This window comes from Echiichthys vipera (genome assembly GCF_963691815.1).
Source record: "Echiichthys vipera genome assembly, chromosome: 2".
Taxonomy (NCBI): domain Eukaryota; kingdom Metazoa; phylum Chordata; class Actinopteri; order Perciformes; family Trachinidae; genus Echiichthys; species Echiichthys vipera.
Genome location: NC_139827.1, coordinates 29,374,649 through 29,402,488, shown reverse-complemented (window position 1 = coordinate 29,402,488; position 27,840 = coordinate 29,374,649). Strand labels below are relative to the sequence as shown.

At 41.3% G+C, this 27,840-nt stretch overlaps 2 protein-coding genes across 4 annotated transcripts in view; both read right to left on the bottom strand.

Moving 5' to 3' along the window:
- Positions 1-21,846, bottom strand: part of LOC310961622 (testis-expressed protein 2-like) — a 40,398-nt gene extending 18,552 nt beyond the window's left edge. Inside the window, exons 1-3 of one of the 3 annotated variants that reach the window (XM_083933758.1) lie at positions 21,707-21,846; positions 21,100-21,191; positions 267-1,833 (exon numbers count right to left, since the gene is read on the bottom strand). In XM_083933758.1, the coding sequence (XP_083789884.1) occupies positions 267-1,808 (1,542 nt within the window). In that variant the 5' untranslated portion in view covers positions 1,809-1,833; positions 21,100-21,191; positions 21,707-21,846. Of the gene's footprint in view, positions 1-266; positions 1,834-21,099; positions 21,206-21,706 lie in introns of those variants that run through there. The other 2 variants (XM_083933757.1, XM_083933759.1) reach the window with 2 other exon arrangements.
- A 1,773-nt stretch (positions 21,847-23,619) lies between these two features.
- LOC310957295 (myeloid-associated differentiation marker homolog) lies at positions 23,620-24,501 on the bottom strand (the record flags this gene model as incomplete). The annotated part of the gene is made up of 1 exon (XM_083927792.1): positions 23,620-24,501. One exon carries the CDS (start codon positions 24,499-24,501, stop codon positions 23,620-23,622), a length of 882 nt encoding a protein of 293 aa, XP_083783918.1.
- Positions 24,502-27,840: the final 3,339 nt, after the last annotated feature.

Here is a 27,840-nt window from a genome sequence, read left to right as displayed (position 1 = left end):
ATTTTTGCGGCAGAGAGGTTAGGACAAGATGAAAACATTCTCTGTGGATCAACTCAAGACATCACAATTGATAGTATGACTTAGAGTCAGGGGGAAATGCTTAAAAACGCTTGATACATTTTCATAATTGTAATATCTTATGTATTGAGGTTAAACATTAAAACGTGTCTGTTTCAGTACTGAATTGGCAACAAGATTCTTTAAGGTGTTCAAGGACTTTGCAGCTTAAAAAAATACATTGAAGGAAGTTTAAAATACTCACTGACCTTATATATTTCTGGTTCCTTGATGTCCAACTTGGTCCACCGCTTCCCATGATGTCTGGACTGTCTAAAAGTACTGCCAGAAGGTTTTGGTCCTGTCAGCCACACAACACCAATGGCTAAAAGGAATCCCAGCCCAATACCAAGCAGCACTCCTCCTACGTAACTCGGCAGAGGTAATACAAAATACCCATAGACCAGTACAGTAAGGAAGATGAGAGTATAGTGGGGAACGCTAGGTACCCGCTCAATACTTTCAGATTCATCTTCACTGCATGGTTCAGTACTGCCACTTAATGGCACTTTAGTCTGGCTCCCAGTTCCAGTATATTCAGTTCTATCACCGCCATCACCTTCTGTGTCCGTACAAGTCTCAAAGTCCTCACTGTACAGGATGCAAAAGTCCTCATAATCTTGTTTAGCAAGGGCGGACATAGAGCATTTGTCCATTGACATGGAAAGTAAAGATTTGTTGGGGTTCTTAGTGTCAACAGAGGGGGCAAGAGGTAATTCAGCTGAACCAGAAGCCCTTCTGTTGGGGCTCTCAGCCTCTAGGTCACCTCCTTCTTCTTCCTTGATGCAGTAATTATTGTTGCTCTCCAGGTGACCGTTGATAGAAGTAATGTTGGATAGTTCTGAGGCACTGACAGAAAGGTTCTTGGGCCGGTAAATACTGCTGCCAACTAAGTTGCCGCTCTTTTCATCCATGATTTTACTCAGCAGTTGGAGCGGTTCGGCGATGGCCTCAGAGAGACGCCGCTTAGTGTCTTCAATCCTCGCCTCCACTTCTGAGACTTTGAAGAAGCTGCGGTTTTCTGGTGATGTTAATGGAGAGGAAGGGGCAGTTTTAGAATCGCCAGAAGATGATGTGGTGGCAGATGGCATCCGGGACTGTGTGAATTGTTTGAAGAGTTGCAGGTTAAGGCGGGGTTCTGGAAGACGGTAGGGTGTGGAGGAAGAGGATGAGTCCTGGGATGTATCTGAAGATAATGATTTGACAAGATTCTTCATCAGGTGCCTATGCCTTGCTGTTGGAGCAGCAACAGAAGGGATCCCGTCACGAGACTCAATGTCAGAGGAGAGAGACTTCACCAAGCTGAGAAAGGGTTTGTCACTGGAGGGAAAGCTCAAAGATTTAGTAGGGGAGGATTTGGAAGTTGAGCCTTTTTGCTCAGCATTACATGATGGCAGAGTTTGTGTGGGAGAACGGTTAGTGTGACGGCTAGAAACCTGAAAAACTTTGGATGATTCAGGCATGACAGCAGCCTTGGCTGCAGAGTCCATTGGCAAGTCTTCAAACATCTCCTCACTTGCCTCTAAGGCTGTCACAAGGTTTGAGTCATCCTGAGCGGCTGAGGGAGGGGAGACAGTTGTCATGTACAGCTCTTCTTCCTCCTCCTCTTCCTCCTTCCCAAGAGCTGAAAAGTGTATGGTGATGGTCTCCTTTGATGGCGATCGCTGGACATGGAGCTTGGGGGACAAGGCAGGTGGCGGTTTTTCTCTGGAGTGAGCGCTCTCTGCATGGCTATGATGCTGGCTAGTCATTGCAGTACTCCCACTGAGTTGAAGTCTGCAAAGGAGGAAAAGAGAATAAACTAAATTAGAGCTAGGATGATTAGTCACAACTTAAATGTAAAAGAAAACCCTGTTACTTTAATAGGAGTTTAAAGCTGCAGTCGGCAAGTCTGGCAGATGGAGTTGACTCACTCAAATTTCAAATGTAGAATGTTGCAAGCAATTATGAATAAAAATGAGGAAGGTAGGAATGGGTCTCTGTTACAAGTAGAGGCTTAGTACCAGGCAACTAGCCAACATGCAACCTTTGTGGTTACAGTTTTGGACAGTGAGATGCTTTTGAAACTATTGAACCTTTGAACTAATATAATTTTATTTATTATTCCTCTGACAAGACATCTTCATTGAAAAGGCTTGTTAGTGAGTGCAAACAGATGCAGTGTTGTATTTCTAAACCAGTTTGGTTGCAACAGACTTTAGCATAGCTCCCCTCTATCCTACTCACCACCCGCTGACACTTTTGCAAATACCTACCACAAAATATTCAGCAAAATCAAGGAGTCCAATAAGGAGCAGTCAAAACAAAGATATAATCAAGAATCAAGACTTACTAGGTATATGAACACTGCAGCAAGTAGCAGTGAGCTTCCGCATATTACATTGACAACATTCAGACCACATAAAACTGACTTATCTTGTGATTTCTAATCCCATTTTAAACCCTTGCCAAAAAACATTCAGCAATTGCCACAATGCTCCGCAGTATTTGCAGGTGTTTGTAACTTAATTATACTGTGTGGCATGCATCAAAAACTCTATTACAACACCACTTTAAAGGGCACATGTCCAGAGACAACAGACATAAGCCAAAGTCCAAGCAATAAATTGAGGTAGGGATGATGTAACATTGCATAATGATACAGATTGTTGGGTATCACAACAAGGTGTCTAAAGTGCATTGGGTGATCAGCTGACAGCAATTTCAGGAGTATTTGTACAGGACAACAAAAATGATCCAACTTTCTAAAGGCCAGTGGGATAGGCCAGATATTCAGATTCAAAGTAGAACATTCACAGAACCAATTCAGTTAACATTTGAACTTAAAGTCATAATCTGTAAGATTTGAGGCGCGTTGTTTCTAGCGGCCTCTTTGGCAGTAAAACGTAATTGCAGGAAAGCCTGTTCTTTCAGAGCCTCCATCTTGTCACAATCACTATGTGTGTTGACTTTTATGCAACTTTATTGAAACATTCACCGCTCTACTTCCAGTCCATATGACACCCTCTCAAATCCATACACATACACATTACACTTCTGCCCTAACTACATGCCTCAGAAGTGGGAAGTTCCCTTTTTTAGATTACAAGTGAACGCAGCATAATCAGCAATGATGAGCTTAACCTGGCAGACCAGTTAGCTTTTCATAATGCTCTTTCAGAAAAAAAAAAGTAAGTAAAAAGGTACAGCTCCCCTTTTAGAGTCATTTGGAGCCCTGGGTTAAATAGACTTGGAAGCAAGTGGACCATTTATAGTATGGCATTGTCTATGCAAAAGTAAGTATTTGTATGATCATGGATGAGCATTCAGACTCCCAGATCTCTGAATTGAAATGCATGATCTCTATAGCTATGAATTTAGTCTACTATTAAGCTGCCCAGTGTATGAAGAACACTCTGCTTATGATGGAAAGGAATTCATTCTTAAGTTGTACTTTTTTCTAAGCTAAAATATTTTCTCACTCCTATTCAACACCTGGTGTGTGGTATTTTGCAAAAGATAAACAAGACAAACAATTAATGCATCACCATAATGTATACAGGTTAAATTTTCTGTACTGTTGGGAAAATTTAACCAGGACATACATCTGGCAACACAACATGATCAAACTGCTGCCTCCATTAAGTATCTGTACGACATCCTCTGGTAGTGAAAACAGAATGATGTTAATTTCTTGTTGACCTTTGGCAATGGCATTCTCGTGCCTTGTTTGGACAATAGAGGTGGCATGAGATCATGCTGGCTCACTCATATACAGACTCAACTTGGCCACTCATTGTCACATTGGTCACGAGTGAGCTTGTTACCCAGCCAGGCAGTCTGCCAGGCACCTCTAACCCTAGCTAGCCAGCCTTCGTCAGCAGCAACACAATGACGCCATTCTAATGGATTACTATTTGGACATGGATTTAATTTCAACATAAAAGACTCAAACGTCTTAGCAATATTTGCTAACAGCACTTTAGGATTAGTGATGAAGTGGGGAAGTATATGTTCGGTTTGTGTGTATGGTCTGTAAGCTGAGTCTATCTCCCTATCTAACACTATGGAAATAGAACAAACAAAGCAATACACTGGGAATGTCTACATGTTTTGCATTTGGCCATCCATCCAAGTGTATATGTACACACTGACAATAAAGTCCCATTTGTCTCATGTCCCCAGTGCCTTCGCCGTTGCCAAGAAGACAACATCTTGTCATTGATGCTGATGAAGCCAATTTCTGTAGGAAGCCAGCCTCATTAACCCTCATGTTTTGCACTCATTAGAGACATGTTCACAGCTCACTTCTTCTGTATCAAGCAGCAGCAGCAGCACACAGCGTATGAGAGGAGACTCAGAATGTATTGTACAAATCAACAGGACAAGGACTTGCTGGTGAGGTGAGAAGATAGCAATTGCAATTTAAAAACTGTCATTTACAAGATGAGATCAGATATGCCTTTATTGATCCCTATAAGGGAAATTGATTCATTAAGTCTTAAATGTATCTATACACAGCAATGTCTTATAATGTGGAGTACCTAAAATAAGTTCATCCAATGTCTGAAGGGGTAAGGTACATTACTGAATGTAATCTTTCATGCAATTATGAATCAAATCTGTGTTTTCTGCTGAAAATACCACAGACAGCCCTCCCAGTATCATCTCTGTATACACTCCTACTTAACAACAAACTTCAAATAGCCTGTATGTATTCTTAAAATATGCCCTGTGGACTTTTCTTGTAAAACGAACCAACGTTTTCTTTACATTCAACAATATTCATTGTTTGTAGGGCTGCCGACTTATAGTCGACCAATTGTTAGTTGACCAGAAAGGTCACTGGCCCTTTCATTGGCGCTTGGTCGAAAAAAATAAACCATAGACTTTATTAGGACCTGCGCCTTGTCAAAATAAATCAAATCCTATACGGTTCGAGTATGTGGGAATTTATTTTGAAAGGACAGACATTCAGCAGCCAGCCACGTTAGTTTACTATCTGTTGCTTATGTTTTACAGTGAGAGCGGCTGTAGCCTTGGCACTTTTCTTGAATTGTCCCACAAGACGCAGCAATGGCTCGACAAAGTGGATCTTGTTTCAGAGCCGCGTATATGCACAACTGCAAAGTGAGCTTGGCAAAAACTACTCCCCGCACGTTTCCCCAGAACGGATCTCGAGACAGATTTGCCGCACACAGCACCATATTAGCTGCACTGTCATGTACAGCTGCAACCTTCTCCTCTGCAGTAATCTCAAATACCGCAATTACCTCCCCGAGTCTCTCCGCTATGTTGGCGGTTTGGCTCGTGGACGTGGACAAACTTGTGTTTCATTCTCCTAATATGATAATATGGCGGGGGGGGCTGACTCAATCCGGTAAGCTACTGTTGTGTTATTTTAGTTTGCTTCTGACCATGTTTCCGTGTGTTGGGGCTGTTTCATTTAGCTTTTGTGCCTATATATTTGTTAGTTAATGTTTTTTCATGTCATTCTTATATAGCCTATACACTGTATTTTATTTTGTCTGCTTTGAGACCACAGAAACACTTCTAAGTTTAGTTTAAGAAAAATACTCTGTAGTGAGCACTTCTGCTTTGCTGAGATAATCCATCCCACCTCACAGGTGTGCCACATCCAGATGCTGATCTGACATTATGATTAGTGCACAGGTGTGCCTTAGACTGTCCACAATAAAAGGCCACCCTGATATGTACAGTACATTTTTTGCTTTATTGGGGGTCTGGGGACTCAGAACCAGTCAGTATCTGGTGTGACCACCATTTGCCTCATGCAGTGCAACACATCTCCTTCGCATAGAGTTTATCAGATTGTCAATTGTGGCCTGTGGAATATTGGTCCACTCCTCTTCAATTGCTTTGCGAAGTTGCTGGATATTAGTGGGAACTGGTACACGCTGTCGTATACGCCGGTCAAGAGCATCCCAAACAAGCTCAATGGGTGACATGTCCGGTGAGTATGATGGCCATGCAAGAACTGGGACATTTTCAGCTTCCAAGAATTGTGTACAGATCCTTGCAACATGGGGCCGTGCATTATCTTGCTGAAACATGAGGTGATGTTCATGGATGTATGGCACAACAATGGGCCTCAGGATCTCATCACGGTATCTCTGTGCATTCAGAATGCCATCAATAAAATGCATCTGTGTTCTTCGTCCATAACAGATGCCTGCACATACCATAACCCCCCCACCACCATGGGCCACTCGATCCACAACATTGACATCAGCAAAGCGCTCACCCACACGACGCCACACACGCTGTCTGCCATCTGCCCTGAACAATGTAAACCGAGATTCATCCGTGAAGAGAACACCTCTCCAACATGCCAGACGCCATCGAATGTGAGCATTTGCCCACTCAAGTCTGTTACAGCGACGAGCTGGAGTCAGGTCAAGACCCTGATGAGGACGACGAGCATGCAGTTGAGCTTCCCTGAGACGGTTTCTGACAGTTTGTGCAGAAATTGTTTGGTTATACAAACCAATTGTTTCAGCAGCTGTCTCAGTGGCTGGTCTCAGAAGATCTTGGAGGTGAACCTGCTGGATGTGGAGGTCCTGGGCTGGTGTGGTTACACGTGGTCTGCGGTTGTGAGGCCGGTTGGATGTACTGCCATATTCTCTGAAACGCCTTTGGAGACGGCTTATGGTGGAGAAATGAACATTCAATGCACGAGCAACAGATCTGGTTGACATTCCTGCTGTCAGCATGCCAATTGCACGCTCCCTCAATGCGTGTGGCATCAGTGGCATTTTGCTGTGAGACAAAACTGCACATTTCAGGATGGCCTTTTATTGTGGACAGTCTAAGGCACACCTGTGCACTAATCATGATGTCAGATCAGCATCTGGATGTGGCACACCTGTGAGGTGGGATGGATTATCTCAGCAAAGTAGAAGTGCTCACCATCACACATTTAGACAGATTTGTGAACAATGTTTGAGATAAATGGTAATATTGTGTATCTGGAATGAATTTTAGATCTTTAAGTCCATCTCATGGAAAATGGGAGCAAAAACAAAAGTGTTGCGTTTATATTTTTGTTGAGTGTATTTAAAATTGTTTGAGGAAAATGTCAGTATTCTCCTATTTGTGATTTAACGCCGATTGGTCCTAATTAAAGTAAATGTATTCAAGTTCAACAATGATGGGAGTAATTCTTTGTGGTGTACATCTCTTGACAGTGCCACAGGAGACAACAGTCGATGTAGCCACAAGGCCTGTTGCCTTATCAGTGAGCTGGACAAGTTACAATTTTTCTTAATTAGATTAACTCTTTCTTCTGTATTTTTCACCGCCAGTGATCTCTGTGTTCAATACAAGTTCATAACCACAATCTAGGATTTCACAATATTATAATAGGATATGTAGGAAGTCCCTTACCTAAGCAGAAATAGCTACATGCAGTCAGATGAGAAATTAGAAAAAGTGGGCCCACTTAAACAAGAACAAGGAATTTACAACATAGAAACGTTGACTTGACAATGAAAGTATACCATACAAATGAGGATCCTTCTTTCAACATTTAATATGGTCTTGGAATCAATGTGAGTGAGGTGTCATGTTTGAGAAACTTTGGGTTCCTTAAATAACCAGTTTTACAGCTTGCATGACTGAGTATCTCCAAATGCGACCCCCTACTGCATGACTTTATCAGAAGCTCCAAATCACACTGTCAGGAAGGAAAGAAACCCTTCGTCATACCATGTGTCATAGAGTTCAACTTTTTCTTGCAACACATTACCAAAGAGATATAATACCAGTATTATATAAGAGAATCCTAGACTTACCTCAGAATAGAGATGTCAAAATACCAAAAAGTCATTAGTCGTGCCAATACCAGTGAAATTACACTCTTCTCAATGCCAATTTGATACCACATCGTCTGTGTTTTTTTAATTTTAGAATAGAAAGGTATCGCAAGTATTAGTTCTTGTGACATCCCTATCTCAGAGTGAGCGAAAGAAGTGACACACTGAGCCAACATAGAACCTAGTAAAAGTATAGACCTGGACCAACCGCTGCTGTGCGATTTTCCTGATTGGAGACCCTTCAGAAGAGAGGCCATGATGTTACTAAGTCAGGTTCAAACAAAGGGGTTTTTGGATTGTCAAACAGCGTTTGAGAGCCCCACTTTTCACATATAAAAGCCATCTTTCCACTTTTACGCCAAACTTGGGTGAGCCTATGCCAAAGCCAGTAACATTTCCTGAGGCAGAGTCAAGAAAAGTCTTGGGTGGGGAGACAGGTATTAAATGCCCTGTTGCAAGGCTTTTCACCCAGCCTTCGAATGTGGTCTTTTGAAATAGCTATGAACAGTTTTGCCTTCAGACATAGTCGCATGACATGCTGTACGATCTAGTTCCCATCGCAACACTGCAGAAAGACCCCTACAAATGTTGTACTCAAGCACATTTAGAAAAGAACCACATTTCAAGCCCAAATTGGCTTTTCACCAATCCCGTGGGAAAGAAGCTGCTTTGTGACAACCTTCATCATATGATGTTTTGTCCAATACACAAACAATTGGTCACTTTTCGTCAACCTGGCTCCGATTGACAAACCACCCAAGAGTCTTGGACCAGTAACGAAGCAAATATCAGTCACTAAGGAATAAACCTGAATCAAAAGGAACAAAAATATTGGGGAAATTTCTGCTGTGTGACTATGGAAAAAGACATGCCACCTAGGGAACACCGCTAGCCTTCACAGTATTCAACAATAGACAATGATAGTGCATATTGTGTCCGTTTTCCAGAAGCTAAAAAGTGTGCATGCATAGAGACTAGACAGTATTGTTCTTTAACCTCCCTACATGTACACCTCTACCTCCTAAATGCATATGGGCCTAAAATAGCATTAGGACTGACTGACAGTTTCTGGTGTTTGCGTCTCAGTAACCACACCACAAGGGTATTTTTGCAAGTCATTCTGCCAGTTGCTTTCTGCCAATACAAGACCACGTGCCAGTCCCTGAGAGCATCTCAAATGTCATACACCACTGATTCAGATGGCATCAGTGGCATAAAAAGGATGTTTGCTAAGAGAAAGAGATTGAACTACAACTGAAAAAGACCTTATAAACAACTTGCAAACATTCTCACATATTCCCTCATGGAAGACTAAAAGAAATCCCAAATCACTACCGATCCAGGTTGCCTAGATAGGGATTAGAAGAAGTCCCACTTTAAACCCAGCTGTTTAATTGCAGGAGTAATGGCTATGCCTGTGCCAGTCAGTTTAGCTAATGAGTTTCGATGTGTCTCACATCCCTGTGCTGCCAACATTGCAGCTACAGTAGCAAGAGTTAACTGGCCTAAAGGCGATGACAATTTATCGATACAATAGCTCAAGAAGGATATTTACCCTATTATCTTGGGTTCTTATTAAACAGTAAATGCTGAGGTGGGAGAAAGCTTAACATGACCTAAACATTTCTATTAAAACATGGCTCTTTGTGATTTCTCCTTTATTATGTGAACCCCTTAGGTGCTTTAACCGGATGATATAGAAGAGAAGGCAATAGCCTGCATCAGTGATGTGGATGCAAGTCTTCATGTTTCTCATTCTTTGCTCTCTTCTTGTTTGAGTGTAGAAATATACACAGACAAGTAAGCAGAGCAGTATGGTAGCGCTCGATGTGGCTAACTGCATTAGTTGAGACAAGGGTCTGTGTCCAGACATGATTTAGTGACTAAGAGGCAGTGGTGAACTGGTAAATATCTTTCACAGTCATTTCAGATTACATGTTCTGGAGACAAATAAACAATAGCAGCCCAACAGAACTGAAACTGTTCTCAAGAATGCTGACAAACCGGTGACACAGGCAGGGATTGAAATGTTAGGCGGTGAGATCATGACGTCTCTCAGCCTTTCCCTGTGAACTAGAGCACACTTTGCCAATGGAGCAATATAAATCAACAGTTTATTAAGTTATTGCTTTCGGAAATGCTGCTGTTATCCAGTCACAGATACAACACAAAACTAGCAGTATTCCATTTTGGTTAGGTCTCACTCATTTCACAAATTTTACAGTTGCATATGTGAGGGTTTTTTTTAAAACTTTTTTTGCTAATATTCATTCTAGTGACACTTAGACTTGCTCTGACCGTCGGAATAGTTGGATTGCTCAATTACTGCCTGCAATCAATGGCTCGAGGTGAACATGTGACAGAGCGTCCACCGAGGCAAGGAAGTAAAAAATAATCCTGTATTAAGAAACAGAGTGGGAGGAAGATACTGTTACACTAGGCTTTTATAGCACAGTGACCCTGGCTTAACAACCACAACTACCAAGACCATACACTACCAAACATAAAGAAGCCTTGTGTTTCAAAATGCAGTTAATACTCTAATACTCTATAAGATTGAGCCTATTTCAAACAATAGGTTCACTGACCCATATGTTGTTCATGTTAAATAATGCAATCCTCACTTAACTGCTTAACCTTGTCAACAAGCTCTCATTATTTTTAAATGAACTCCTTGGCTGAAGCAGTGACAAAACATTGACATGGTTCAAGCACAGAGATCTCTCTGCTCCAGTTACAGATACTGAATCAGTCAGCCTTAACGTTAGCTTCCACAAGGAGAGGCGTATTTATTTTCATTATAAATGAAAAAATTTTTAAACAGCACTTCAACTTGTTTCACAGCAGATGTTTTAGCCTGTATGTTTTGTGGCTGCGTTTTGGATTTATATTCTTTTAATTAGAATGTTTTCATAAATCTCAAAGTTCCCCTCCACTCAGAGATGTTTTTCTTCTTTTTTTGTCCTCTAAAATGTCTGATATTGACTATAGTGACTAGTATCTGAGCAAAGTTTGTCAATAGAGAGGCGTTTCCACATTCCTCTCCTGGAGTCTCACATGAAGGAGGAGATGTCTGTGTGAAACTCTTATCAAACTGTCATCTTTCAACCCTAAATAAGACTCTGTTACTTTATTGCCTATTTCTAAATTGTGTTTTTTTTCAGGAATTCATTTTAGTGTACCAACTAGTGGAGATTTGAGATGTTTGTGACCCAGCCACCATTGTTTTACTTTAAAACGTACCAAGCACCGCCTCAACAGATAGCTGTTTTGATTAGTTGTAGGTCATGTTAAGTTTTCTTTTTGTATCAAGCAGCAAAAAAGTTTGAGCATGTGTGTAAGTTTATTTGCCTTACTTGACATTGTTCGTCCTGTGAAGTGACACATGCACATCTCAATATTGATGCCGAGATGATATTTAGTGCAGCCCTAGTACAGAGGCATTTTGGTCCATTGATAAGGCCACTTTCGAAATCGTAAACAATCTGAGAGGTTCCAGAATAATACACATTTGCAAAGTAGTCTGGCAATGCCAGGCTATTATTCTTCTCTGGTACATTCCTAAAAACCTATGGTGGTTATGGTATATCCCACTTGATAACATGTAGCTCTTCTATTCTATCCTATTCCATTATAAAATGCAAATGACAGTTACCAGGCATTAAGCAATATATTGATCTATATGACTCTAGAATACCGACATAGTCGTGACACCCCCACCGCCCAATAAAAGCTAGTCACATGTATAGCTCTTAAAAACAAGTCACTGGTAAGGTTATAGTAACAAAGAAGAGCTAAGATCACTGTTTTAATTGAGTACAGAAGGTCAAGCGTGTAATCATGTTTTGCTGACAGGATATGAAGACAAACCAGGGTTCTATCCATAAAACCTTGGCCTACTGCTTGGGTTAAGTTGTGGTTTCTATTTCTGAGAAAACTGATGTTTGAATCGTTCAAAAACTGACTGGCAGCCTTGCATGCTTTTCTGTACCAACCAAAAGATTAATCCACAACAAGTCACACTGAAGGTAAGCCTTCTAGTAGTGTTGCTTTTGGCCACGAAAATTATCACGAAATATTGTCGTCAACGAACCTTTATCACGTGAGGAAAACTAGATGAGACGCAACGTAAATGCTGGTCATGTGACGATAACTATAACTAAATATATAATGTAATGTTGTTGACGAATTAAACGATACGGAATGTGGTTTACAAAATAAAAACTATGCTAACATGTCTTTTTATTTTCGTCTCGTTTAGTCACGTCATTATTATAATTACTTTGCAGTTTCTCTGTTTCCTGTGTCTCGCGTCTGGGCGACGTCACTTCCTCAATCCCCACACGCGGCACTATTTAGATTCAGAAGATACAGCTGCTGTGGGTTAGCGTTAACGACAACTAAGAAAGAAAAATGAGAACAAAGTCTGACACCAAGAAAGGGACCGATAGCCTGCCAGAAAACGGAATATGTTGTGGAAAAAGATGGGGAGAAATGCGGCCACAAAATCACAGGAAAAAACACTGCGAATCTTAAGAGAAATCTCAGGGTATCCTGTTTTAGAAAGCTCATGCGACATGCCAACTCATGAGGCTACGGTTAATGTGTCGAATTTCAACGCTAGCTTTAGACGTTAGCCACTGGAGCTGAAAATGAGACAAATGTGTGTGACTAGCGTGTGTATGTATATTTGTTTGTTTTCTATCACCTTAGCTGTGCTTGTTTCTACAATTCCGTTGTATTAACTGTCTTAACATATACGTCATATTCACATTACTATAGATATTATTATAGTTACCGTTAGGCTTTGCTTGCTTGCATCTCTGGAAGTGTGTCTGTCTGTCTATCCCTGTCCATCTGTGTGTCTTCTCTCGCTTTTTCTTCCTCCACAACCGGTGCAGACTGATGTCCGTCCTCCACAGAGCTGGGTCTGTCCGACGTTCCTGTCTGTTATAGGAAAGGTTTTCGTTGCCACCGTACTCTACGGGGGAATTGTTGGGTCTATGTAAATTACTCTGTAAAGTGTCCTGAGATAACTTTTGTTATGATTCGACACTATAAATAAAATTGGATTGAATTGAATTAGAGAGTGTAACGTGGGTTAATGTGTGTGAGAGTGTAAAGTGGGTTTTTATCCTACCTGACTGACTGACTCTATAAGTGCACTTAACTTCCCCTTGTTGGCCAAATACTTTCACTAGTTTTGTTATTCACATAGCAGTCACACTGAACTGAATTTGGCATCAATGTGACTTTGAATAACATATTCTAGACCCGTATATGCATGTAAACAAAAGATATGTGTATGGGTTAGGTTAAAATAAAAATGTTGGTTTCGTCAATACTACTAGGAACTTTTATTATATTGATTAATATAATATCATTAGTAAAAAGAGACCAATATAGAATTTTCTTTGACTAAAACTAGACTGTAATGTCATCATTTTCGTCGACTCAAACTAGACAAAAATAGTCATAGACAATTCTGACTAAAACTAGACTAAAATGCTCAGACTTTTAGTCGACTGAAACTTGACTAGACTAAAAAGTACATAACCGTGACTAAAACTAATACAAACTAAAATGACAGCTTGCCACAAAGACTAGACTAAAACTAAAAGTAAAATAGGCCGCCAAAAACAACACTACCTTCTAGCCAACACAAGAAAATAGAAGGGTGCAGTAAACGAAGCCCCAGTGTGCAGAGGACTGGACCGACTTCCACAGAGATTCTTGTGTTTCCCCATGCTGCTACATGTACAATGTTAACATACTGCAGTCCTCTATTTCCGCAAATACGTAATGAAACCTGGCAATGACATAAACCACCATTGTTTGTGTGATTGTCTCAAAGCAGAATGAATTTGGGCTGTGGATTTTTACTGTTTCTGAGGCCATTCACCACACCTGTTACTGGCTGCCTGCATCCGTCTATGGTTATTCAATTTTCCAACCCACTACAAAAAGGCTTTAAGGCATGCGTGAGACATCAAACAGTGATAATAATAATTATATTAAGGCTGCACATTTATTTTAAATTATTGAAACATCTGATTTACATTGTAATTCTAATAAAAATGTCCCTTTTACATCAGTTTTTCAAATACATCTCTTAAAATAATCAGTAATAACTGTGCCCTCCTAGACAACAATAAATCAAATAGAAACTTAACTAAGAGCGTAGAATGCTGTAATCGTACATTTATTGTTATCGGTGTTGGATTTAGTGAAAGGAATTGGAGAAAACATTTGAAAGCCAAACTGTAATGACAAAGACTACATTGTTATCGAGTGTGAGAGCAGCTCATGGTAGACTGAAATGGTCTGTGCTATGTCATTGTATTCCAGACTAATCTGTAGATCATGGTGAATGACTGCTAGAAATTGTAGAGGAATGGCTTTAATCTTTTGAAAAAAAACAACAAAAAAAAACAGCTGCACTTTTCTGCAGGGCTCAAATTATAACAGCAAATGAATTCACGGATGCTCAGTACCACATTTCTACATTTCCAGATCAGATCTCCATTTTTTCCAGCCTTTTGCTCTCGCAGAAAATGCCGCCTGTGAACGTACTGTAGCTTAATATCTGAGTTTCAAGTGAGAAACTGAAGAAGTATTTATAGACAGGCTATATTTATACACTTCCCACCTCGCTTCTGTCTCTTTCCTCTGGTAATAAGTGATTATTATAGCGGTAACAAGATGAATGGTACTGTCGGTACACTGGAGGCAGCACCTGAAACAGGCCTGTAAACGGTGCTGGCAGGCTGACACATTTGCCTGACGTCTCGGTAATGGTCATCATTTTACCCTGGTTGGGTATGTGAGGGAGAAGAATCTGTCTGTAACAACTGTGGCGCTTGCTCGCACCTGCATGAATGACGAGGAAGCTCGGAAGCAACCCATAGCTGCATAACCAAAGGTTTACCAAAGTCTTCCACTTTGAATAGCAGATCTTTTTCCCCTTATCTACCCTTGTGGTAGACAAGGGAAACTGATAATGTCAACACAGATTCAGAACTAGAGTCATTTACGAGTATGAACACATACATATACTATCTTTGTATATATTGCACTGTAGTGGTCGACTGGTATGGGTTTTTCCAATGGCAGATGTCGATATTTAAGGAGCAGGGTCAATATAGAATGCTGATATCATGTTTGTGCCTCTCATAAAAGAAAAAAAAAGTGTAATAATAGAAGACGAAGAAGAAATAATAAGAAAGTCTTAAATTTACATGTATTCAACACTGTTGTATATTGTCTGTGTTAAGCCTCTTTTTAGTAAGACTATAACTTGCTGCATAGTTTGAAAACGTAAAGGGAAAAATGTCTTCAAAACATTTTGTTTTCATGCACAGCCCCTAAAAGGCTTCACAGTTACTTCAGCCGGTTGAAGGCTTGCTACAGTGACACAGACGTCTGCCTGTAGAATTGCAAAATTGACACGAGGGGGAGCATTACTTTTACAGCAGCAACACTGACAATGCTACCCTCAGACTTTTTCTTGTTAATTGGACTTGTAAGTGCAGGCATCGGCCGATAAGGATCATCTCAAAATGGTCAAGCGATTAATCAGTCTATCACTATTGCACTGTTCTATGTACTACCAGTAGAGTTGTTGTCTTCTTTCTTGATTTTTCTTTTGGGGCTGGTTTTTGAGAGACTTTGTTACGCTGTGTGATAAAGACGTCAACAAGCTCTGAGAGCAGCAGCGAGTGTGGAGGTGCTGTATGCATGTTGCACCTGCATCCACCTCAGCTACTCTTATCGTTTGTTAAAACTAGACCACCTGTGTTTATTTCTTTCCTCGTTTTTAGCTCACTTTTTAGCGCACTAAGGACTAGTGTTAGAGCCTTTGTCTTAAACCACTTGATCAATCTAGTCAATAACAATAGGCATTACAATTGTCTACGAAGACTTCTACAGAATCCACAATGACACACCCAAAAGGTAAGGTTTATTGCCTTTGCACTATTGTCAAGATTGCTAACCGTGTCAAACTGGAACAGTTTTTATGGACGAATACATTCACCTGTGAAGCCTTTCTATCACTTCAATGAGAAACATGAAGGATGAATTTTCTTGATCAAACTACCCTCAAACACGTAAACTACAGTAGGAAAGTTATCCAAGGTAGTGTGACAAGATGGTTGAATAACCAGTGAACGAGTCCTGAAGCAAGGCACTAACCACCCCTTATTCATTCATAAACACTAAGTTGCCTAAAAAGTTCTTGTGAGTCTGGACCAGAGGTGAAAACAGATCGCAGCGGAACAATAATGTGCAATTCTTGAGCAATAAATAATAGCCTTCTTTTTCTATCAAGTAGACAAATGCGGTAAACTAAAATCATACTCTTAGGTGCCATGAAACTGTATTGTGACGAGCCATTGTGAAGGGAAGAGCTCAATTACAGCAAATGTGTGAACAATACTGCAAGTACAAAGTCCGATTGTCATGTAAATTCCACATCAGCTGGCCTATTACTAGTCGCAGACCTCCTATTATTTTGACTTAACAAAAAAATATTACACGTTTACATCTCAGCTGGTCAACTCTTGACTGAGCCTCGACCAAAACAAGACCATTTCCGTTTTATAGGTCACACCTGGTGAGAACTTGGAAGGCCATAATGTGAGTCAAAGCTATGAGAAGGTGTACAGTCAACAGGGGTGTAGGCCACTTTCAGTATGATAAGAATCACATGTTCCTTTTCTTAGCAGGAACTATGAATAAGGCACACTCATTTGAGGAAAATAACACTAGTGAAAGGTCACTGCACCTACAGCTAAAAACTTCATTCATTCATTCATTCATCTTCAACCGCCTATCCCGGGGTCGGGGTCGCAGGGGTGCTGGAGCCAATCCCAGCTGACATCGGGCGTGAGGCTTGGTACACCCTGGACAGCACGCCAGTCTAAAAACCTAAACTTCCTAATCCTGTTTTTGTTTTTCCTGACTAACAAACCAACACCTTCCTCTCACTCACCCTTTCTGTGACAGTTAAGCACACACAGTGTTCTGGTGCCATGTCTTATCTGTGACAGATGTCAGGTAAAGGATAACCAAGGCGTTCTTTTATCTTTTTATTATCAACAAAATACGATTATGTGTTTGTAGCTGAAGCCTAATACCGGTTATGCCTTTTTACAAAACCCATTAAAAAAAACATGACATAGCTGTACTGCTGTGTTTGGATGCTTATTGCGGGCAATTCTGGTTGCGTCTTTTCAAACTCATCATTGTTGTATTTCTTCTGCTGAATGCTCTCATATGGTACTACAGGTCCACCGCACCGGGATGTTTTTTTTGAGACACTGATGAAAGAATGGCCAACTCTTCATTAAAAGAATGTAAGTCTGAAGTAACTTATGGTAAAATAAACTAGCAAACCAGTGGAAACATGGAAAGATATCTCAGGGCATATGTAATGATATCCTTTCAACTTACTAACAGAAATCAAAACCTCATTCATCCAGTTATTTGATGTTGGTCGAAAAGAGTATGTAACTGACAGAAATAGAAAAATGGACATCCCCAATCAACGTAGCAGAATAGTCAGAGTAGCATCCATCTTCATGGGTACCGTTGCCAATGCAATGGGCTAACTTCTGTGTAAACCGACTTGCAGCAAGTCACAGCGGTGAGGTTTTGCAGTTAAGGAGCTAAGCAGTGATGTAGTAACATTACAAAGTTTTAACAACTTTAACCTGGGGTAGGCAGTTTATTTTTGCCGTTGTTGGGGGGGGGGGGGGGGGGGGGGGGGGGGGGGGGGTGTCTATAATAATCTTTCATCATATTGTAATTCAAACTCTTAGCTCTGTTTTCAGGATTTAGAAATTCTAGCTGTCACAGGAGACTTTAGCCAATCCCAGGTCATTTCCGAGATAGGGGATGTTCCTATTGGCTCGAGACAGAGAGGGAGAGGGGGAGCTGCAAGAAACGGTCTCACTCTGCTTCAAAATCTGGCTTTTTTTTCTTCATCCACACACTTGTTACAGAGTAGGAAATCACACTGCCAGATTAGTGACAACTTGGTTCGGCTCATATTCTCTGACCGGTGTGGTGTGGGTGCATGGTAGACTTAGGGCGTGATCACACTGTCCTCCCGGACCGAGACCCGGGCTTTAGGGTACTTGTCCCCCCTCCCTCTCCCCCCGCGCCCCCCAGCCCCGTTTGTACTCACACTGTCAGGGCCTCGGCCAATGCTTCTTGCTGTCCATACGCCATCACGCCGTAACACGTCACACGCATTGATCGCGTGTGTGTGGCTTTGTTTACAAATCTTTCCATAGACCTCAGAGTTTTTGTGCGTCTTGTCGACTGTTTTTGAATATTTTCATCCGACCAAATCTGCAGTAAACACTCCACCTCCGCACCACACCAACGTGAACCTTTCACCACCATTGTTGTTGTTGTTAAATGTCCGCGCATGGTCCGTCCTTCTATTTACATGTCCGAACAGGCGGACATAACGCTACTGCCGTAGGGCTCGTGCTCGTACACGTGCGCACGCTCGTGCTCGTACATGTGCAAACGGCTCCGCTAAAGCCCACCTCTTTCAAGCGGGCCGTGGACGGCCCGCTGGCCCCAGTTGAGCGCGGAGCGGGTGCGCTCACACTACTTAAAGGTACTAGACTTTAGCTGAAAAAACGGTTTTGGCCGCGGCCAAAAGGACAGTGTGATCACGCTCTTAGCAAGCTAGCTAACTAGTCAGCTGCCTGCTGGTTGGTTAGCTGGCTGTCTGGTTCTGCCTTGCTTTCATGCTGCATTGATTACAGAAAAAGAGCCCAATAGCAAGCTGAGTCTAAGGGCGTGATCACACTATCCTTTTGGCCGCGGCCAAAACCGTTTTTTCAGCTAAAGTCTAGTACCTTTAAGTAGTGTGAGCGCACCCGCTCCGCGCTCAACTGGGGCCAGCTGGGCCGCCACGGCCCGCTTGAAAGAGGTGGGCTTTAGCGGAGCCGTTTGCACATGTACGAGCACGAGCGTGCGCACGTGTACGAGCACGAGCACGAGCCCTACGGCAGTAGCGTTATGTCCGCCTGTTCGGACATGTAAATAGAAGGACGGACCATGCGCGGACATTTAACAACAACAACAATGGTGGTGAAAGGTTCACGTTGGTGTGATGCGGAGGTGGAGTGTTTACTGCAGATTTGGTCGGATGAAAATATTCAAAAACAGTCGTCAAGACGCACAAAAACTCTGAGGTCTATGGAAAGATTTGTAAACAAAGCCACACATGCATCAATGCGTGTGACTTGTTACGGCTTGATGGCGTATGGACAGCAAGAAGCATTGGCCGAGGCCCAGGTAGTGTGAGTACAAACGGGGCTGGGGCGCGGGGGGGAGAGGGAGGGGGGACAAGTACCCTAAAGTCCGGGTCGTGGTCCGGGAGGACAGTGTGATCACGCTCTAACAGTTCTTACACTGACATGTGTTGTCACCATAACAACTAACAACCATCGCCATCTTCTTTTGTACTATGACCAAGCTAAACAGTTCAATGTCCTTTTAAGTCATTCTGTTTCTATGATGTAAACCAATGAAATGTTAGACATGAAACTAAGGCTCTACATCCGATTTTTGTGAATTATTGACTCAACAACATGGTAACTGTTTTCTAAACTAAGCACAACCTTACAATCCACCATAAGCAAAAGCAATTGGGGAAAAATCTGCAATAAGTAGAATGCAAGAGTCAGGACCATAATAGTATAGCAATATACCAGAGACCTAAAAAAGATCATGTAGTAAATTATAACGAAGAAAAGGAGAGAGATGAAGGAAATTTTAGAAACGGAATAGCACCAAAAAGCATTTTCAGGTGTGGCCTGGAGGTGTGTTTGTGCAAATTGCTTCAGCGGATCAATAAGTCATCATTACATGACTTTAGCCCCAAGATATCGAAGCCTGTTTAGAGGTTCATAACAATCAGCCCAATATAAGGATTTTGGGGGGCAGCAGTTGGAGCCTTGGCACCTGTAACACTATTGTGACATGTCAAAATGTCCCCTTGGGACATAGAAAGGTAACACACACCAAGGGTTGTAGTAAGGTGCTTATCACCAGAAGAAGACTTGAACGTAGGAAAGTGGCACAATGCATTTCTCTTTTATTCAGATGACGTTTTAAGACCTCAGATAAGGTTCGGCAATACGGCCAAAAATCTTCCATCCCGATATAGGTCCTGTCATACCTTGATAAAGATATAGCATGCTTTCTGGTGATTCAATAACTAAATAAATAGTCTGTATGAAATGACCACATGGCAAAACCTATTTCTGTATACTCCTATGTTGTATGTACTGTATGTAAGAACTTCAGTGCAAAATCCACAAAATATGCAAGTATCAGAATGTAAAGTTTTGTCCAAATGATGTAAATATTGCTGTAACATAGTTTGGCCACTGGTTTTTCGACGCAATAGAAACTATATCAAAATAGTGAAAGATATTTATATATCAATATCGTCATATCGCCCAGCTTTTCCTTCAGGGCAGCAAACCTGGGTTTGTTGCCTTTGTGATTGTTGATCTTGAAGAAGGCCTAAGGGCTGAGGCTTCAACTGAATAAAAGAGATATGCATAACTTTTTTTCTACTTTGAAATTTCCTTAGGAGATACTGAACTCTAACTGGTGCATGCCTTTTATGGGTATTTTTTTTGGAAAGCAATAGCTGCATGCAAAAACTGAAAGAGAAAAACACTGCAGAGAGACCAGTGTCAGTGGTTAAATGGGAGGAGGCCATTATGCATTGAAACCTTGCATAGCAAGTTATTTAACATTTCAAATATACCTTGAGGTCAATATGTGCAAAGAAACCTGTACGACACCTTGCTCCTATTGACTTTAAACTGTCTTACTTCAGGGCCTTTAACTGAACGTCTCTAGTGCTTCTAAAAGCTGTTGGACAGTCAGTCATCTAAAGGCCAGGTTTGTTAAGAGTTTATCGACCTAATATATTTTTAAATGTTTCAAGCAGTGACTGACAAAAATGGCAAACCTGCTCTTTGTAGATATGATCCCATTCAAAAACACTATTTTGCAATCTCTCACTACTGTGTTCTTTAAGTTAGGAATATCATTAATCATTTTAAAACATTCTTTAACTTAATCCCCAGAGCAGCGTTTGTTCGTCCTCTCTCTGTCTACACTAAGGTCAGTTTTAGCTCAGGAAACGGATCAATAATGAGTTCAAATTTACTGGCAAAGTGCTTACCTAGTATCCTCAGTGCCATTCAATCCAGCCTGGGACTTGCATCTGCCTACTGCAGAGTCAAGTTTCACATGTCCATGATGCTCAGGGGGCTTCTGGGGAAAACATTTCCAGCAAGAGAAATGCAAAACATTACAGATGTAGGTTAAAAAAAACACACTGCAACATAAAGGGAGTGTTTTTGGTTCGTTATGAGTAGGTAGGTACATTGGTAGCACACTGTGTACAATGTTTGTACTGTAGATTATGACCTAACCATATGGCAACACATACAAAGCATTCCCTGTAGTATTTAACATATGGATGTTGTTGGAAGCAGTTATAGGGGCTAGTACCCATGCTAACGTGGTCTAAATAACTTTAATAGCAAACCTAACAACGACTAGTCATCACTATAGTGAACGCAGCCCATCTCGTTTGTATGTTTGATACAAGCTAAGGACGACGTTAGCCGACAGACTGCCTTTATTAGCTTAATATCACAACATATGAGACGGACTGAAAAACTAGCTAATTGAATCACGGATTAGTTTTAAAGTCCCCGCTGGCCGAAGTTCTCGCAACAAACTCGCAGAATGTTTCAAAACGAGACAAGTCAAAGAGAGCTCACCGTGTCCGTGTGACTTCATTTTCCCCCGGATACAACGAACAAAACCGGACCTCAACAACGAGTCCTGAAGCGTTTCTCAAAACGGTGGTAACGTTTGTGTTATCGGCTCCACGTACCAAGTTGTATCTACGGCTCGTTTCCTCGCTCAGCCTGTTGACAACTGACTCAGTGGACCCAGTTCCTTAAAGAAAAAAACGCAGCCGTCTATCAAGGCCGGAGTAATCGAGACCGAGCGGCGGGATGAGATAACTGGCCTGCTGTCCGCGGTTGATAATCCATTTCTCGATATATCTTCTCAAAGGCCTAGAGCAGCAGATGAGGCAGATGTAAGAAGGTAAATAGTGTCAAATGTAAATAAGTTATGACAATTTTGCAGTGTTTTCTGTCTTATCAATGCAGGAAACACGAGCAATACAAAGCAGGAAGGGAATACTACCAAATTTACAGGACCTCATAATTAAAGGGACGTTTCAGAATTTTTGAGATCTGCTGTATGAGGTACTTTTCCATAGTCAATGTAACACCTACAGTGAATGGACCACTTCTTCCCTTGCAGCACAGTTTTGAACTCTTGTTAAATGAACATTTTTTCTTACAAAATCAGACACATCAACGTAATGCTGATCGTTAGACTCGGGTGTGTTAGAGCAGGACAGTGGCCCTCCAGAAGCCGGGTTGGGCAGCACTGCTGTAGGAAAACATTTAATATATTCTACACTTAAAATATAATTCCGGCGCAAAATCATCTCATGGTCTTTTTCAACACTTACATACCCCAAATTAGCCATCGAGACAGTTTTATTTGTGTATGAACTATTAACGGTAGAGTCTCTTACAGCCGGACGTGGCTAACACTGATTAGCCCAGGGCAGTAAGGAAGGCATTAAAACTGCTTTTTTAACCACTAATACTGCTCAAGATAACTCCAAACCTCTGCAGTAGCATGAGAAGAGTCATCGATGGCTTATTTGATGTACGTAAGTGCCGGGGAAAAAAAGATGGAACAATTGCAACTGTTCTTTTTAAATTGAGGCTAATGAAATCTTGATATGCAAGCTATAATGTGTCTCAACTGTAGTCTGTACCTTTTGGTGTCACTTTTGGTGTTAGTTTGGAAAAGAAACCCTTGCAAGATAGAGAACATGTACAGTATGTGTCTTTGAACAATTTGATGCCGCCCAACTTTTTCACTTCTATCGTCTTAGTTACGTGAAAAAACAACAGAAGAGAAATGTGTTACAAAGATATCAGACATATATTAAACCTACAATATACAGATGCTAAGACTTATATTTGTTGGACTTCAATGTGATTTATGAGCTATTATAGATTTAAACATCGAAATAATATTTGTTTAAATATGCAGCTTTTTATAAAAACAAAAAGAAACATTTTATGTCATGATAATTAAATGAATCAATCTGAAAACCTTTCACAGACCCCCTGGCAGAGTGCCATGGACCCCACTTTGAAAATCACTGATGTATACTCACTAAATGAAATCTAACCAGTCAACAGTTCATATTACAAGCTTTATCAGTGGTGACTGCTGATCACTTACCACTATATACACCAGGTAATTATATATCCATAAAGGATGCTGTGTACTTATGAGTCAGTGCATCAGTCACATAACCCAGGTTAGTGGATGTACAGTATGTGTTTCATAGTGAACTGCACCATAAATGTCACATAGTAACTCTTTCACATGTCAGTTAAAGGATGTAGGGTGATCTGTTTCATATATTTTTTAGCTTCAAGTTCAACATGAAAACGACCTGTTCTTAAAATAACAATCCATTGGTCTAGAGATATATTTTAATTATACAGCAATAATTAACAGCAGAAACGTCCACTCAATTTGACCTTAACACACTGGAGGGCTGTACTTGATGATTATTCAATGTGTTATTTCATGTGTGACTCCTGTCACACAGCAGTTTAATAGAGAATGCAAGGTCCAGTGTATAAGCTAACAGTGTAATGCTGGCAACCACCGTTTCCATGATAACCAGTTCACATTTGCGGAGCTGCAGGATCTTGGTTAAACATATCACTGTCGCCACCATGTAGAGCAACACCCCACTCAGACTGAAGCAAGCCAGAAATCTGTCAAAAGGTATAAAACATCTCCCAGCAAAGTCTCCTAATATTACTACGACTGTGACCAGAGACATGAGAACACAGACACCGTATGATACGTCAGATACCCACAGCTGCCAACTGTGTACACCATTTGGTGGTCTAAAGACCCCCTCCACAACCAGGGGTATCATTTGACAGCTACCCCAGAGTTCAAGTATCTTGAGGAGACCAGGCATGCTGCCCATGTAGCCTCTTTGTTCTTGGGCTTGGGTACGAAGAACGTAGGACTCTGAGGTGTAGGCCAGGACGGTGATGCAGGAGGCCACAGCAGCCGTCACAGTGCGCTGCGACGCCTCTTGATGATCCATGATGATCCAAGGGAAAACCACAGAGGCACTGAGACACATCAGTGCGCCTAAGACTGCCGCAGTCATAGTCAGGTTCTTCCAGGATATTGGGATAAGGCTGTGAAACTGGATGACGCTGAGAATGTGGATGAGGAGTGTAAGAGTGAAGAAGAAACACCAGGTAAACATGCAGAAGATCCAATATGTGTTGAGGTGTTGGAGGTCGGATGGATTTTTGTTTAACTCATGAGGCTCCAGCGAGGCCACAATGCTGAAGGTGATACAGCTGGATAAGACTTCCCATGTGCGCACCAAGAAAAGGGGACTGATAAAGTCTCTGGCCTCTAGTACAATCACCGGCATTGTCACAATGTTGAATCTGTGTGATCCAGTATCCAAGAGAAAAGATATCCTTAGGTGTGTCAGGTAATACCTCACTCTCAGTTCCTCTAGATTGACTAAAAAAATCTTGTAATTCAAAAGTTTTATCAACCAACGAGTACCATTCTCAAAATTCCCACCTAATGTTGATTTCTGATGAATAGTCCAGTGCAGTCCACAGAAGCAGTCACCTCCAACAATTCTTCACTTGAACCGTCAGGTATCATAAAAAAAAAATGCAAGCCTTCTTTCTGTTCATTTCACCAGAGTTTCATTCTTTTTACAGAGTAAAACTTCAAAATACCATCTCCTGGAACATATTTTGCAGCACTGTCGCTGTCAAAATGGGCCTTGCCTACTTCCTTTTTGAGGTTGCAGCAGTGCTTTCAGTCTCACTGGAGGTAGGTGCATATGACCACAATAAAAAACATATGCAAACAAGGTTATCTTCCTCCCACTCTTGATTCTCATGAAATGCTGTTCCCCTTTTTATAGATAATAAACTACAGGTACAGGTTCTTCAGAAATGAATAGGCAATACTTTGCAACCACTGTAACCTCGCTGTCGGAGGTAAAAAATATGGTCACAGGTAGCTCTGAGTAGCTATTTAATGGTGTTTGAAGCTGTCTGTATCAGATCATTTGAATGAAGTGCTGCTCAAAGGATCTGGTGCGGGTGTAGGTCTGCTCCTCCCTCAGGGGAGAAGAAGCTGGCGTTATGAAGAACATCTCGTCTCTCTTTTTATTTGACACACTAGGAAATGAGTGTTTGGATATCTGTGTGTGTGCCACAAGCAATCTGTAAATCTTTTATTGTCTGAATGTATGCATGCAAGAGAATGTCTTTGGGTTGTATGGACACCTTTTAAGAAACAATAAATAAGACATGCACATCCCTGTATCCAGTGTAATGGGTGCTGGATCAAAGAAAGGACATAGAAAAGAAATCGATCCGCAGAGCGTAGCTGCATTCTGAAAGACTTCAATGGTGTTAGCAATGTTTCAAACCCCAGGCTCTTCCTCAGACTTCTGATACACACAGAGTCCCCATCTTAAATACCCACGATGCATGTATCACATACCACATTATAGTCAGAAAATACATATTATACACATTGACACCTACACTTAAAAAAGTATAGATCAATGTGTGTGTGTTTGTTTGCATGCATGTTTTCATAGGGCATATGCAAGCATGTTCCTTGTGTGTGTGCATGTATTTACACAAGCACAAAGAATCCTCTGAAGATCCCAGCCAGTCACTTTGCCGCTGTGTATCGACACACCTGCTCTCTGTGTTATAAATAGACGATGGATACATCAATTCCCTCGTGTCACACATGTTCAGAAACTTCAGTTTTGACAGAAGGGAGAAGACACACTCCACAAAGACAGACGAGAGCTGATAAACTGAGCTAACCTGCCACCACACAATCATGGCTGTAATGTGTTGTCTTGTATTCATTTGTTGACTGTTTAATAAAAGTTAAGATGTAAACTGATCAGTTTATGGCTATGGCTCAGTTGGGCAGTTTATTTCAAGCATTTCATGTTAATATATATATATATATATAGTTATATAGTTATTTATTATTTTGCACAGTATGAAAAATAAGAATCCAAACTTAAAACTACATTTCTCCGTTTCCTAATGATGACTAGATAACAACCATCTGAGCTTTAGAACTTTTAGGATTTTTTTTTCTTCTTTATTGCCATATAGCAATTAGTTAATTAATTCCTTAAAGGTCCCATATTCTAAAAAGTGAGATTTCCATGTTTGTTTGATTATAAAGAAAACACTCAATCCAAAGAGAAATACACACAGCCTGTATTCAGAAACTGTGTCTTTAAACGAGCCGTCAGGACTTCTGCACACTTGTGATGCCACAACTATACTATATACAGGTAGAGATTGCTGATACTGTGCTCCTATAGTCATTCCCCGGCTGTGATGACGGGGCAGAGACGCTGACAGAAACGCTAACCAATCAGAGCAGACTGGACTTTTTTAGAAGCAGGTCTTAAAGAGACAGGTGCTAAAATGGATCATTTCAGACAGTGGGTGAATACAGGTATATTTGTAAGTTGAGCTACGTTCATGAGCGTAACCTCGTGGCAGGCTGATATTTCTTTCAAAAAGACATTTCAGGGATCTGAAAGTTTAAATATTCTCTTTTGAAATGTTGTAATATTTTGATAATATTATATATATTAAAGCTGCAGTCGGCAAGTCTGGCAGATCGAGTTGACTCAGTCAAATTTCAAATGTTTACAACTCTCACGCCCCTCCCCCACTACCATGAGCTCCTCCGCTCTCTCCAATCGAGTTCTCGTCAGTGCGCTTGCACAAGATTTCTGTGAACGTGCATGCTCCATGGAGGTTGGCTGGCTAACTTTCTCATAGATAGCAACTGCTAACATAATTTAGCGCATGCCTAGCTTGAGGCGTGTGCTTGTGAAATTGTAACATGGGCGAGCGGGCTGGGGGATCTGTGGCGGGTGCACGAAAAAACAAGCTCGGGTGCCACGGTGATGTGGTGGGTAGCACTGTCGCCTCACAGCAAGAGGGTTCCTGGCTCGAATCCGAACATGGGCCCTTCTACCCCCTGTCTGCGTGGGTTCTTTCCGGGTTCTCCGGCTTTCTCCCAAAGTGTGTTGGGTTAATTGATGACTCTAAATTGCCCGTGAGTGTGAATGGTTCTGTCTCTATGTGCTCTACAATAGACTGGCGTCCTGTCTAGGGTGTACCCCGTCATGCCCATTGTCAGCTGGGATGGCTCCAGCCCCCCACAACCCCGTTAGGGACAAGTGGTTGAAGATGGATGGGTGGATGAAACAACAAGCTCTATAGGTTTTTTAAAACCGGATGATATATGTTGTTCTATCGGGGCATAGAGCTTCAGTGAATATGATCAAACATATGTTGCCGACTGCACGTTTAAGTAATTATTCTTTCTTTTTTGTAATATTTGGAGAATCTGACGCATGGTACAGTGTTCTAGTACGAATCCAAATCACAAGTATTAACCTAAAAATTTGCGTAATAGGGTAGCTTTGATTTTAAATATTATTAATGATTTAGAAATTCTTACACAGAGAAACAGAATGTGTCTGATATCATAAGCTTTAAAATGAGCTGGAACCTTCATGTTATATGTCACATAGTAATTTCCATATGGAACTACTGCCTCTCTGTGGTTAAATATAAATGGTAACTTTTCAGAGGTCCCAGGTTATTGGTGTAGAGATGGAGGCTGCCTGTAGTACTGGGTGAGCAACAGCAGAGGGTGAACTTCTTCATGTTATAAACACAGATGC